The 15,669-nt window shown below is 42.3% G+C and overlaps 1 protein-coding gene across 1 annotated transcript in view; it reads left to right on the top strand.

Moving 5' to 3' along the window:
- GABRA5 (gamma-aminobutyric acid type A receptor alpha5 subunit) overlaps positions 1 to 15,669 on the top strand; it is a 168,307-nt gene that overhangs the window by 108,615 nt on the left and 44,023 nt on the right. The window contains exon 7 of the mRNA XM_018563208.1: positions 7,568 to 7,720. Within this exon, the coding sequence (XP_018418710.1) occupies positions 7,568 to 7,720 (153 nt within the window). The remainder of the gene's footprint in view (positions 1 to 7,567; positions 7,721 to 15,669) is intronic.

Below are 15,669 nucleotides of genomic sequence, written 5' to 3'. Positions count from 1 at the left end.
TAGCAGTAAAGGCCACAAATTATTGACAGCAAACAGGAGACGTGATCATACTTTTCAGTACCGACTGAGGGTATTATAGACCAGTTGCTCACATAAATATTCCAAACAAGGTCAAAAAACTGACCCATGCGCAGAAAATAATTTCCCACCTATAAATTTAAATACATACAGTAAAAAGCCAAAACTGTTTTTGTTTTAGATAAAGTAGGAAAGTCTACTGTTATTTTATTATTGTTTTTTTTTTTGCTGTCTGTGTGATTTTTGGAAGAGGTTCCTTCACTTCCTGTCGCTGAGACACAACAGAATGTAAGAGGAATATTCTCCAAATGAAGGGAAATTCTTGGTTAGTGTTTACATTGGAAAATTGCCCTTCTCTTCCTAATTAGGTAACAGAGGGCTCAATTCCCTAAGACTTAAATACCAAAGGAAATTTTGAGGTAAAATAACTCATGAGTTATTTAACACTTGAGTTTACACTTCAGTAAAATCTGTGGGCTATTTACCAAATGATATATTTCCTCAAAATGTGTGGTATTTATCTCAAAATGTAGCCTTTTTGTAATGGTAATTTCCAGTGAAGAAAGGCACATGGGTGCAGCAATTTTCACCCATTACATTAAAAACCAGCCAAGGAGGCATAAAAAACACTTTTTATTTGGTCCCATTCCAGCCTTCAGGATGACATTCTTCTCTGTATCCTCCTTTTTTTTTTTACTAAGGTGATATGTGAATAAAAAAAGTAAAATTTTATCTCATACATAACGTATAGGGAATAGACCTAATTATTTTAGATTTTACTTCACTTTCAGTCTCCCGTTTCAGTCTTCCTAGCAAGTGCACAGACAGTGGTCCTGACCTGTATCTTCAGCATTATTCTACAAGTCTTGGGCTGATATACTGGTGTGACCTCATACATACAAGCCTAATGCAGAGAACACAGAGTTTCAGCTTGTGCTAGCAGGGACCCCCTGGAATCACTAAGATTGGCTGATGTTTTAAAGCGATGCTGGGACAAAAGTGGTTAAAGTATATCTAAACACAAACATTTATACCAAGTATGTTCTTACAAAAGTTTCCTCTAATCTCAAAAAGTATTTTTTTTTGCTTTCAATTGAATGATACATGGTGAGTCTACTAGCAAGCCACATTCACAAGGCATTTACTTTCTTACGGTGACACTGCTAAATGCTAGTTCAGCTGCAGCATTGTCACCCTTACTTGCATGCACATGCATTGGACTATTAGCAGCTGTACCAAACACAGTCAGTAGAATTCATAAAGATTGCCTACGACACTCTATTGCAGGGGTGCCCATTAGGTAGATCGCGATCTACCAGTAGCTCTCAAAGCTGATGCTGGTAGATCACGAAGGGTGTGACTGGCGGCCCCTTTATTCCATTTTGGTATATTTATTTAGCTGTGCACACATGATTACCTATTAGCCTGAGTCTGCTGAGCCAAGCTCCCCGACACCTTTCTGGTGGATACTGGTGGTTGAAGTGCTATGTATCACATCAAAGAATATTAGTTTACACAGCCTGTTGTACTACACTGTTTGCAAAATACAGCAAGGTGATCCAGGAGAGAGAGCGGGTAGAGACAGCCAGGGGAGAGAGCGCGAGGAGAGACAGCCAAGAGAGCGAAGAGAGATGGCCAGGAGAGAAAATGAGGATTGACAGCCAAGAGAGAGAGAGAGAGAGCAAGCAAGGAAAGACAGCCAGGAGAGAGAGGAAGGACAGCCAACAGGATGATCAAGGAGAGACAGCCAGGAGAGAGAGAGCGAGGGAGGTTTTTTTTGGTTGGTAGATTTCAGGTAGCTCGTCATTTGAAAAGTAGATCTTAACACAAAAATTGTGGGCACCCCTGTTATATAGTATTCTGTTGTGCCTCTGCAGAACAAATGTTGGTGCTCGCTCCAGATTCATGTACCAGTTGCAAACCGGTAGATGAAGTTAGTGCAAGCACTGCCATTTGAGGTGCAATGAGATCAGATTGTCCTCCATAGTTAGGCTCAGCAATACTGAGCCTGATAAAATCACAGGCTCAGCATTACTGAGCTCCCCCCTGACCACTGCACCTGTCACACAGGCAGGCACAGTGGTAGAAGACTTATAGTTTGGGTGAGTGGAGCCTGATGGGGAATTTAGAGACGTGAGTTCACCATCAGGTGAGCTCTGCTGCTGACTGACAGCATGTAGTGGGCGAGTGCCACAGCCAATAGCAGGCTGGCACCCACCCACTGCCTGCTGTCAATCTGCAGCAAAGAGTACCTGATGGGGAATTCAGCTCTCAGCATGCCCCATCAGGCTCCACCCACCCAAGGTTACTAGCTGTTACTAGCAATTAAGGAAGCTGTCAGCTCCTTAGTGACCAGTGATGATGACAGTGGGCAGAGCTTGATGGGGAATTCAGAGAACTGCATTCCCCATCAGGTCCTCTCTACTGCTGATTAACAGAAGGCAGTGTGTGGGTGCCATAGTCAATTGCGAGGAGAGTCAGAGGATCACTGGCAAGGTTAATATCAGTGGGTTAGGGGGTGGAGTCCTTTTGAAACACACTGTCACTTTGCTCTTTATGTAAAAGAATATATTATATATTTATTATTACCAAAAGTATTGGGACACCTGCCTTTACACACACATGAACTTTAATGGCATCCCAGTCTTAGTCCGTAGGGTTCAATATTGAGTTGGCCCACCCTTTGCCGCTATAACAGCTTCAACTCTTCTGGGAAGGCTGTCCACAAGGTTTAGGAGTGTGTCTATGGAAATGTTTGACCATTCTTCCAGAATCGCATTAGTGAGGTCAGGTACTGATGTTGGACGAGAAGGCCTGGCTCCCAGTCTCCGCTCGAATTCATCCCAAAGGTGTTCTATCGGGTTGAGGTCAGGACTCTGTGCAGGCCATTCAAGTTCCTCCACCCCAAACTCGCTCATCCATGTCTTTATGGACCTTGCTTTGTGCACTGGTGCGCAGTCATGTTGGAACAGGAAGGGCCATCCCCAAACTGTTCCTACAAAGTTGGGAGTATGAAATTGTCCAAATTGTCTTGGTATGCTGATGCCTTAAGAGTTCCCTTCACTGGAACTAAGGGGCCAAGCCCAACCCCTGTAAAACAACCCCACACCATAATCCCACCTCCACCAAACTTTACACTTGGCACAATGCAGTCAGGCAAGTATACATACATACTGTATATAGTCTATATAAGACACCTGTCAATGCTGACTAGAAATGCCTCAAATCAGTCCATCAATTTTAGAGTCTTCCACATTTATCCGAACGTATCCATAGGTGGGGGATTGTACTTTCAAGTCTCTTTGTCTCTTTGTACTGAGTCTCTTTATGTCACTTTTTATTTGACTTGTATAAATCTTTTTTTTTAGGAATAAACATTCAATACAAATTGCTTCTATGACCTAATGTTTGCAGAGCTTTATGAGCATGAAAAACTTGACAAAGGCTCTAATCCTGCCATACTCTATCCCAAACTAAAACAAAATGCCTTTACGTGCACTTAAAGTAAAAAAGTTCAAATATACGTATCCTCTAGTATTGATAACTAGCCACTTCCTACCAACATAACACACCTATGAGTCAGCACGACGGGTGGACTTTAAAGCCAGCTGTATGCATAAACAGCTGGCCCGCTGTTCTGTGCTCAGAGTGCACTCACGTCTGTGCTCCCAGAACAGTGACTGAGCTGTTATTTACAGGTCCTGGTCATCATTTATGATTGGGGGCTCGTGGTGCATACTCCCGGTTATTTCACCACTTTGACAAACAATCACAGAGATCATATGATTGGGAAGCCTACTTCCAACAGAGAAATAGAGAGGGGAGGGGGGAATCCTTGCGGGAAGTGGAAACTGACAGTCACCACTCTGCAGGGAGATGATCGGGAACTGAGCAATCGGCGGTATGTGATCGATCAGTTCTCGATCAACAGAGCCGACCTGTGACAGCTTCAGTTTTGCACCTCGGCTTTAATTATGGAGCAGAGTGTATTTCACTCTACCCCATAATTCTTTAACATAAAATTTCTAAAAACCTTTGTTGGGATAGACAGTGTTTAAATCTAGTTTACAAGTGATAGTGATTTCTGCCAGCACACTACAGGCAGGGTTAATCAGAGTAAACACAACTACCCACAGCCCTCTCCTCGACATTACATGGAGGGAGGTTAGGTAGAATTTGTAAAGCAAGTACCGCACTTAAAAATTTAACCAGAATCTATCAAATATTTGTTTTACGTTATGTTATATAAATGTAAACATGTAACAAATATAAAGCAGATGTTATTCCAATTTGGTTGCAAAAGTGGAAATCCATCATGAATTTTGATTGGATGCAGAACAGTTTGCATTTATTTTTTTGTTACTGCTTATCATGAAGGGCTGGTGAAAGCCTTGGTTGTGCACAAGTGTTGTGTGGAACTGTTTTGCAGGAAGGAGGGAGAGCACTTTCTGTTTTCACTTGTGGAAATACACTTGCATAACACATTTCTTTTTGCATAGAAGTCTGACAAGCAACAAGAGACCACTATGACATCAGGATGGCAATGCTCAGACCAGAATAATTACACCCACATGTCATTGACTGAGCCTACACGCCTTTTGATTCATAATACAAGCTGCCGATAATGTTGCTTTATGCCAATGTTACTATAGTGAGTATCAGAAAGCCATCAAGAATGCCCTGTGCATCACTGCCCTGCATTGTCAGCATGGCTCTCTGGGGCACAACCAGGGTCAATGTCAGATACACACTGCACCTGTCATCATAAGCACAGACACACATGTGGCTGTGAAGACTTCCTAGGGCTGAGCACAAGCAGGCCTGCTACCAGATGTGTAAGCGTTAGAGGAAAGGAAGGTTTAATCCACACGGGACACGTGCTGATCTCCTCTTAAAAGCTTGCTGCTGTGGTAGCTCCGTGCTTCCTTTGGCTGATCTGATTCTGCCGGGGGGAGAAGGAGGAGTGGGGGAATTCTGACATCACGTGTCTCCAGGTCACACAGACACTACTTTCTTATATAAGATGGCAAGCTCTGGTGACCTAGGATATATGTATAGTTCCAGTGGCAGCCATCACAGTACCATACTACCACAGGTTGCCAAGCTTAAATCTGTCTCTCTAAGCAAAACCTTGTTTTTTTTAGTTTTGGATAGAGTGGGGAGGGTTAGACCTTCTGTCAAGTTGTTAATGCTGTGTCCTCGTTGGCGAGATTCACCCCTTGATTTGTACTGGTGACCATTGAAAAAAAATGAGGGGAAGTCCAGAACAAGAGGTAAAGGGAAATTGTCAGCTGGTTACACTTGTTTCAGCGACAACTGTCTAACAGGTGCGTCACTTTGGGAGATTTCCTCTAACTTTCTCTTACGTATCTAATGGTAAGCAGACAGCAAAAAAGTTTTGGCTTTACACACATTTGAAATCAACAACTCGAATGCAACGCTTTCCAAGAAAAACAGCCAGTGACTGCATATTTGTATAATTATATATTCTAACAAGCTTAAAGCCTTAAAGTAATGTCGGTCAACTCTGCTGCTAAGCGAGAAATCACATTCATTCCTGTGGCCCCTGTTCACACCTGAGCGTTTAGTCACAAGCTGTAAAACGCCAGGCGCTCCAAAAAGTACATGAGTTTGTTTGGCAGTTTATAGCACATTTTGTCCCCATAGACTCAATAGAGGATGCCTGGAAACGTACGACACTATAAATTATGTATTATTATTATACAGGATTTATATAGCGCCAACAGTTTGTGCAGCTCTTTATGTATGTGTTTGCACGCTTGTGTATCTGACTTCGTGCGCGTTTGCCCATTTACACCAATGTCTCAGAATCTAACATTAACATACGCACATCAGATGCTCAAAAGCGCTAACTGAAAATGCGCATAGGTAGGTGCAAAAATGCTGACGCCTATGTGTGAACTGGGTGTGATGTAGGGCTATCAATCACTGATAACACTAAACTGATGAGCGGTAAAAGCTTTTAAAGCGTCACCTATGGTCAATTTTGGGCATGGTAATTTTTTGCGATTTTGCGGGTGCGCGCAATTTTAAAGCATGACATGTTTGGTGTCTATTTACCCGACGTGACCCCGTCTTTTTATATTTTACCAAAAATATGGGTGATAAATGGGTGTGGTTACTGGGGTGTGGCCACTAAAGGGTGTGGCCACTAAAGGGTGTGGCCACTGAGGGGTGTGGCCACTGAGGGGCGCTGTAAAGCTTTCTCGCACAGGGCGGCTAAAGGCCTAAGGCCGGCCCTGTGTGAGCCCAAACGCGAGCTGCCAGATCGCTAAAAAACTACCTGTCTGTCCCTACAGAATCGCTCCCTCTATAACCAGGTTTAGCGAGATGTTGCTCTGTCGCTGACCTGAACGCTGCTGAATCTGTATCGCTAGTGATGGGAATGACACGTCGATGCCTCAGCTACAAAGGGAGCAATTCCATAGGGATAAACAGATGGTCTCTCAGGCCTGATTCACACCTAGATGATTGCATTTTTGAGCTGTTTTTTTTTTTTTTTGACTAATCACGTTGCGGAAATCGCACGTTTCCTTCTTCATAGAGGTATCTTTGGGACCAAAACCATGCGAAAACTGCCCAAAAATAGCTCCTGCATTTTTGCACGACAGCTGATTTCGTCTACGTGATGCAATGCAGAGGTGTCAAAGGTTCCATTGACTTGACAGCGATTTTCCGGTTAAACCATATGCAATTTCGACAAATCAACAGTGGAAGTATTGCCAGCGACTGAGTCGTCCATCTGACATCAGCCTTTAGAAAGACAAATCACATCCAAACCCTCCACACACTCAAACAAGTTTGTTTATGGGTGGTTAGAAACATGGGGGTCTACAGAATGCCAATCACAGCACTAACACTCAGGTTCTACAGCATGGCAGAAGTAATAGAGCAACTTTACCAGTTGACCATCATGGCAGCGTTGTTGTCTGCTATAAATGGCAATTGTCCGGTCACTTTTAGTACGAGCAGTGAGATGATGAAGGCTACACAGCGAGGCATGTCCCCGGGCTCTTCCAGCAAGTAGTCCGCAGCAGAACAAAGCAGGCTCCCGCAGCAGTAGCAGCAATGCGGTCCTAGTGTCGGTCCCAGTGTCGGTGGCAGCGTGTCCGGCAGTGTCAGGGGCTGTGTGTCTGTCTGTGACCCTGGCCGTGTATCTGTCTGTTCCCAGTGGACAGATCGGGAAGGCTTTTCCAAGTGCAGTAAAGCCATATATAGTACATCTGGGTAGGCAGGATTCTGCCGGCAGGATGGATCACAAAGAGCAGGACACAGATTGTAACCAGGGATTAGTCAAATACAGAAATCCGATTTCGTACGGGAAAGCATCAGTCATCAATGGATTTTCTAAACCTCATCAAGGCTCTCAGCCGGGCTGTAATCACTTGTCTACGTTGTGGCTCCTCATTTGTTTGCTTTCATATGCGCACTGGATTGTTTTTGCCCAGTATATTTATTCCAAATAAAATGACAGTTTCCTACATATGACATTATCCCTTTTATTTCTTCTTTTTTTTTTTTTTTTCAGGTGAATACACTGTCATGACAGCACATTTTCATTTGAAAAGAAAGATCGGCTACTTTGTTATCCAGACATACCTGCCGTGTATAATGACGGTGATTCTATCCCAAGTGTCATTCTGGTTGAACAGAGAGTCGGTCCCAGCTCGGACTGTGTTTGGTAAGTCACAAATAGACTTTGGGGTGACTCTTCCCTAATAAAAGAACATTTCTGTATTCAGAGAAGGCCATATCAGTGTTAGCAAAGTACTGTATGTGTAATCAGTATACATAATGAGAGAAGGGCTGAACTCTTTACCCCTTCATGTGCAGCTCTAATTTTATATCCATGTTATCACACCAATGTATAAGTCGCCGGGAGTCTGTTTAAACAGCCCCGATGCTGGCGACGTACACTGTACGTCGTCAGTCACGAAGGGGTTAAGGGCTGGTTTACTTTATGAAAGCGACACTAAACTCAGGAGTTTAACCTTAAAATGCATTCAAGTACCTTAACTAATAATACAAATGTATCATATATCACTTGATATGTCTCACCTATATGTAGACTTACATTGACCTAAACAAAGTGCATTGCTTCATCAGATATTATTTTAATCTCTTCTGGTAGTGGTAAAGCAAAGATAAAAAATGGTGGCATGGCACTTCCCAAGATGTCTTATAGTGACATTAACTCAGGAGTTAAACCTTAAAGGAGAACTAGGGGGTTCTATCTTTTTTTTATGAATGCATTCCTTAGGCTAAATAAGTAAATAATGTAATTTACTCTAATTAGCCAAAATGCACAGTAAGGCTGTAAAACCTTATTTTAGGTGGTGGGCGGGGCTAAGCACCGCAATGAGAAGACATCCCGACGTATCTGACGGGATCCTCCCCACTGATGACTGACAGAGCTCCTTCCCCTCTGTCATCAGCGATCCACGATCGTTTTAGTATGTCAGTATGTCAGTGTCAGCAGGGAGAGAGAGAGAGAGGGGGAAGGAGCTGGCATACGGGGACCTGCAGGTAAGGAGAGAGCTGCTGCGCATGTCCATATATTCGTGGACGCGCAGCAGCTCTCAAGAATCACTGTCAGTCATCAGTGGGGAGGATCCCATCAGATACGTCGGGATGTCTTCTCATTGCGGCGCTTAGCCCCGCCCACCACCTAAAATAAGGTTTTACAGCCTTACTGTGCATTTTGGCTAATTAGAGTAAATTACATTATTTACTTATTTAGCCTAAGGAATGCATTCATAAAAAAAAGATAGAGCCCCATAGTTCTCCTTTAATCAAGCATTCAAGTACCTTAACTATTAATAAGGCTGAACCCTATTTGTGTATCACTCGGCTGTAGATCCTCAAATCATCTCTGAATTGGTGCTGACACTGTCCTTCCTTCTGGAGGGTGGTTACTTTTATTCCCCATGGTTCCTGTGTGTGTTGTAAAGCAGTCAACGCTCCAAGCTCACTCCTGTGATGGACTACAATCTCATGATTACTTTTATGATTTGTATTGAGATTGTAGTCCATCACAGGAGCGGGTTTGGAGCGGTGGCTACTTTACAAAACAGGGACCATGGGGAACAAAAGTAGCCACCCTCCAGAAGGAAGGACAGTGTCAGCACAAACTCAGAGAAGATTTGTGGATCTACAGCTGAGTGATACACAAATAAGATACATTTGTGTTACTGGGATTGGAAATCACTCATCTCATAGTTCTCCTTTAACTCCTGAGTTTAGTGTCACTTTAAGAATAACTTGCTAACCGCTTTGCGTGCCATAATGATTTCACACCTTTTTTCCCCCTTCCGTATACAGTTTATAAGCTTTTATTTGGCATTGCTTTGCTGGTGCTCCAAATGTATTTAAAATCTGGTATGGTCATCACATGGACATAGCAGAAATGCAGTGAAATGTATTACAGGGAACTTGTGCTGAGGAAATATGGAAAGTATTGTTTCTTTGGCCCTGTATATGATCCTGTGTCTTCAGTGAGTTGTCATTGAGCAGAAAAAAGTTTTCAGATCAGGAGTTTTGGCTTTTCTTGTTGCATGCTTGTTCTACGGCAGCGAATCAGACTTGAAGACAGAAGCAGCCAGGCAACTGGCATTTTCAAAGGGTTGCCTGCAATGACAAGTTCCGTATTTCTGCCAGTACAGGTTTAAAGAAGAACTCCAGGAAAATCACAAAATGTACCCTTGCAGTGGGGCTACCCCCACACTGCCAGGGTTAATCTCTCATTTTGTCTAGGGGCTCAAAAAAAGCAGATTAACTTCCCAGATCCTCAGTCCTGCTGGCCACCTCCAGGCTGCTAGAGCGGTCCACACAGCCTCTTCTTTCCTGAGCTCTGGTGATCTAAGGACCAGATGACATCATCATCTATTATGCAGGTTTGTAGACCTTCATTACACGTGAGGAAACTGAGGGACATTTCAAAGCCCGAGCAGAGGGGGATAGACATGGGTGCTGATCGCTGAGGGACCGAGGATCAGGTAGATTCACGGGACCAATGGCTTCTGAGCCCAGGTCATTTTGGACCTGTCCAAGCCTGTGACTGGACAGTGAAAGGAGCAGCACAGTGATGTGTTCATCTGTCTGTCTCTATAGTTTCTCCTCATGTGCTTCTGTCAGCATATAATCTGATTGGCCCCTTGTGCTGAGTCACCCTCTCTCACCCTAGCCCTGCTGCACAGGGACTGCAATCAACTAGTAGCAAGGCAAATTCTGTACTTAAACTGCTTGCATTAAAAAATAGCGCATTATGGCCACTAAGTTATGCTGAGGAGCGTAGGAAATACATGCTTATTTCCTATGCTCCTCAGCTCCATCTAGTGGCTGTAATGCTGTATTACAAGATCACATTCAAAAATACATTTCATGTATAAAGAAAATATGCAAGAACTTTGATTTTGTGCATCTATTCCCACAGAATGAACATTCACATAGATTCACAGGACCAATGTCACTGTTAGTTGTTTATAAATAGATCCCTCAGTTTTAAAATGTTTTTTCTAAAACAACAACTTTATGCAAACAATTAGCACATAACACTTCAGTTTATAACCTTGAACATTTAAAGGGACAGTCCACCCAAAATGTATAGGTTACTGTTTGGTAGAGGCTGGAGAGTTAAAACCCCTGACAGTTTGTTATATCTCTCTTGTTGGTTAGATAACTTAGCTTGAGTCAGATTTTTTTTTATTTTATGTGAAGAAAAAGGTAAGAGCAGCAAGTGAAACATTGATACCTCAAACTCCCAGGTGGACAGAAACAGAGTCAGAAGTTATGGCAGGCAGATCTTACTGTTGGAGTATATAACACATGGAACAGAAGGGTTGACTACACCCACCAGGTTCCACCTATAATAAAATATCACTTTGAATGGACTGGAATTTAAAAAAAATATGTACTTTGGCCAAAATCCATGATAATTTCACTGAATTGCCAGAGAAACCTTAAAGCATAAGTCTGGGGAAATGTTTCATTAACCATTGCAGTAGGGCTACACTTGCACTGCAAGGGTTAACTGCTCGTTTTGGTCTAGGGAGGAAAATAACAAAGTTATACTCACCCAATCCTCTGACAGCGCTCCCTTTAGCCTGTATTCTCCTCCACTGCAGCGATGGAAGTTCCCTCAGCGTCCTTATTCCTGTATGTGTGGAATGTGATGATTCACGGACATTCAGGGACATTAGCCGGCTGCAGCGGAGGGGTAGAGAGGTTCTAGGGACCAATCGGCTCCGAGGATCGGGTGAGAGAGGTTCTAGGGACCAGTCAGCTCTGAGGATCGGGTGAGTATAACTTTGTTATTTTTTTCCCTAGACACAAACAAGCCCCTAACCCTTGCAGGGCGGAGGAAGCCCCACTGCACAAGGGTTAATAAAAAAAGTTCCCCAGAGTGCTTCTTTAAACTGAACATTACCTCCTTTGAGTATTTCTTTATTTGATTCATCTCTACCAGGAATCATTTAGAAAAACAAATAAAACTGTGAAAAGTAGTTAGGCGTTACCCACATCAACCAACCTAATTCTAAAGGTCTGATGGGTGCTGTGTGATGCAAAGTGGCTAATGTGGGATCAGCAGGACTTTTTTCCTAGCTAAGATATTTATAAATAAAACCTGTGGTTTATGATCCCCCACATGTTATTATGTTTACCAGCTTGTTTTGGGTAAGTAATAGGCTACCTTTATAAGAACTCCCACTGTCACTTTAGTCGTTCGATAAGCGGAAATGTAAGTAAAACAATTTTAATGTTCTTTTTTTCATTTCTTTTGAAACGTACATGCCGTGCTTTCATCCATTTCTTTAACGTTTAGAATGAATGAAATCACATTAAACATTACAGGAGCTCTATCTTTATTCTCAGACCTTTGTACAGTAATCACAAGTCTTTTGAATTTCCTTTGAAAAGGATGAAACAGAAGGATTGTAAAGTTAAAACAAACACCCCTTCACATTTCTTTATAGGAACAGAACATGAAATGAGGGGTGATGGAGACAAAAATAGACTTTTTAACAATGAACTCTTTAATTGTCATAGAAGAGAAGATGAAGTCTACAGAAAGAACATAGACTGTACTTTACCTTGAATTTCTAGCATGTTTATAACTGTTTAACACAAGAAGATATAAAAGCCTTTTAAAAGAAATATTGTGATAAAAATTGAGATTTCCAATACTTACCTATCATATCATTTGCTAATCATCATACCTGTCAGAACAGTACCGGTAGCTGTTTTAAAGTCACTGTTCTGTTTGTAAATTTCCAGACAGGATTCTGAAAAGTAAGGCATTTGAGTCAGGAACTAAAATGAATCTGTCATGAGTTTCCCCTAACCCAGTACACCTGGGTTAGGGGAAACTTTGAAATTCCTATGGCAGCTGCTTTCAGAATGCCAGGACCTGGGGTAGCAAGTTGAATTTGTTCATTTTCACAATCTCTGACATGACAGCTGTGGAAGACGTATGATTGGAAAAGGGGGCTACTGCAATAAAAGGGCAAAAACAGATTCTAAAGCTGTCATCAAAACTCATTGCACAAACAGGAACTCTGTGCTTTTCTTTTCTCAAATCAGGTGTGCTTTGTTAACAAGAAGGCACATCAATGCCTACGGTTCGGTCCGAACAAATTAGTGCTTGCAGCATTTTGTTCAGCCCGGACCGGATTGCGGGCAATGATGTGCCTTGCGTTCCTGTGCGGCCGGAGGGCGTGGCTACGGTGCTATTGACTTCAATTGACCGCCATGCCTCCTCCTGCCCCACAACACAATGCGATGCAGTGTGTTACGGCCATAATCGGGCCGGAAAGCACTTTGTCTGGTGTCAACGAGGCCTAAGAGTAAATAAGGGTCACCATACATGTAATAATCTGACCGTACAATCTCTGTCCAATCAACTTTAGATCTACGAAAACTATTTAATAAGATGACCTACCTAAACTATTAAATCAATTTGTATTAAATTAGAAAGTTGTTGGCAGATCTAAAGGAGATTGTACAATCAGAATGCAATGTGTGTGGTGAGTAATCAGATGGACTCATATAGTGTGCTTGTATAATGATATGACTTTCAATAACATTATGCCATGCATGGTGTTGATTACTGTGTGTTGAATTCTTTTAGTGGAGTCCCAAGTCCGATGACATTGATGAGCATATATTAGCCAGGTTTGAGGCTTGTAAGTGGTTAGGATAATTTTTGTTAGTGGATATATAAACATGCAAGAAAAGAACAAAATACCAGTGCCTTCTCCTCGTGAAATACTGTTTATTTATCCAAATAAAAACTTAAAGGAGAACTATGAAATGAGTGATTTCCACTCACCTCATAGTTCTAAGCCGACCTGTGACAATGAGACTGTCACAGGTCGGCTCAGTAGATCGGGAGGTGAGGGAACACATACCGGGTTCCCTCACCTCTCGATCCTGTCACGGCTCTTTGCCGTGACAGGGGGAGGGGCTGGATTCCCCTCTCCCCGCTCCGATCTGCCAGCGCTGACTGACGGAACGGACGGGGGAGGGGGCGGGTACAGCTGGCTCTGCCTCTAGATAGGCAGAACCAGCTGTCACTCACGCAGCTGGGCGGATCCCGTCATCTACGTCGGGATCCGCTCCAGGTGTGGCGTCTCAGTATACCACGAGCTGTAGCTCGCGGTATACTGAGCTTAGGGTAATGGGAGGCCGCTAGTTTGTGTCCTCCCGTTACCCGTTACCCTAAGGAGAACTATGGGGAAAAACACTGACCCCATAGTTCTCCTTTAATAAAATGTAATTACAAGCAGTGTCTGTTACATAGTATTTCAGGACAGCCTTCCGAACTGGTATACAGAAATCGGTATTGGACTGAACGACAACCAAATTGTGAGCATTAATCTTGCTGACGCTTGCCACTTGCTCTGATGAAGAGGAGATACCCCTTGAAATGTGTCAGTAAGATTAGTGCTCGGGCTCACAATTTGGTTGTCTGAAGGTTGTCCTGAAATGCTGTGTAACAGACACTGCTTGTGATTACATTTTATTAAGTTTTTATTTGGATAAATAAACAGTATTTGACAAGGAGAAGGCGCTGTTCTTTTGTTCTATTCTTGCATGTTTTCTGAGGCTTCCCATCCTGTTATGGAACAGAGGCCCCCTCTGTGGCTTTATATTGATGTACATCTTTGAATATTTTCTCCATGTGATGTTATGAGACCACCCACCAAGCGCTGACAGATTGGAAAATAGTAATTTTACGAATATATAGGTAGTTATTTTCATACAGAGAGGTATGCATAAAGGAGGAGTACCACATCCTGATAATTTGTATCATAGAAAAAGAAGAAAAGAGGGTTTGGACTTTTAAGGCACTCCAAGGATCACACAAAACATATTTTGTTTTTATATAAAGTATCACAAATTTTATTTATAAACATATTTAAAAATGCATGGTTTTAAAAGAAAGACAACAAAAGTTGCCTAAAAAAGACCATAGTATGTAGCCGCATCCTCCCACATTTTTATCTCTATTACAATACTTGTTGCAATTTGCTGGATATCAGCTTCCTAGTTTGTAGTCCCGTGGGAGGAAAACAGATAGCAATGCGTTTCACGGAGATGCGCTTCTTCAGGAATAGGCTACTGTCTTTCTATAAGAAAATTATATTTTTTTTATTATACAAAATTTTTTATAGTTTGCCTATGCAAATACATTTAATATTTAGTACAGTTTGTTTAGTTCCATGAACTTACAATAGTCTGTAGAGATGACTGGATCCACCACTGACCATCACTCAATCATGGGCGTGGACGGGGAGGGACCAAAAAGAAAAGGGGGTAGAGAGCAAAATAACCCCCAAGTCAAAGCAGGAAACTGCAGAGTAAAAGGTGTTCAGAAGAGGCCAGATTTTTATTTTATTGGATGAAGACATCTCAAAAATTCTTATTATTATTCAATAGATCACACCTATGAAAAAACAATGAGCACTCCTTAAGAGACAATAAAGTGATCTGCCCAAATGGGTACAAATAAGATCACTCATTGTATAGCAACATCAAGTATGGTTTATTATATTACCTGACATTATCCCTTTCCATCAACGGTGTACGTTCTATAACCAATAACTTGGGCTCCAAACATAGCCTCTAAAGACCAATGTTAGAAATTAAGTAAGTCAATATTATACTCCAAGATAGCAGCAAATCCTTCAAAGAAGGAGAAGCACACAGACCTCTAAGGCCATTTCACAAAAGTTCATCTAGTCAAGGCAAAAAAAAAAAAAAGTCTCCATAAGTTTGTTTCTTACCCCATATATAGCCAATTCAGTTTCCTTTATCTTCTCCTGAGCTCCAACCACCTGAGAGTGTCAAAGCCCTCATCCCCTCTTATATCCCTCCTCGCCAGATGCCAAAACGCCATTATGACGTCACGTCCGGCGTAAAGAGGCTTGAAGCACATGCGCATAGGGGAAGAAAACTCAAAACGTGTCACTTCCTGCCAGGAAGTCCCAATTAGACATCCAAATCGAATGGATTAACCCTTTTCTCTAGCCTCCAGCAATGAAGGTGCATTCCAGAGCTTACTCCAGCTTAGCCCTTTGCCATGCTGATATCAATCTGTAGGCCATTTAGGCCAATGCAGGTGCTTGAAGA

Source organism: Nanorana parkeri, unplaced genomic scaffold (assembly GCF_000935625.1).
Source record: "Nanorana parkeri isolate BGI_ZX_2015 unplaced genomic scaffold, ASM93562v1 scaffold21, whole genome shotgun sequence".
Taxonomy (NCBI): domain Eukaryota; kingdom Metazoa; phylum Chordata; class Amphibia; order Anura; family Dicroglossidae; genus Nanorana; species Nanorana parkeri.
The sequence above is the reverse complement of the archived record's forward strand: the minus strand, read 5'-3'. Positions and strand labels throughout refer to the sequence as shown.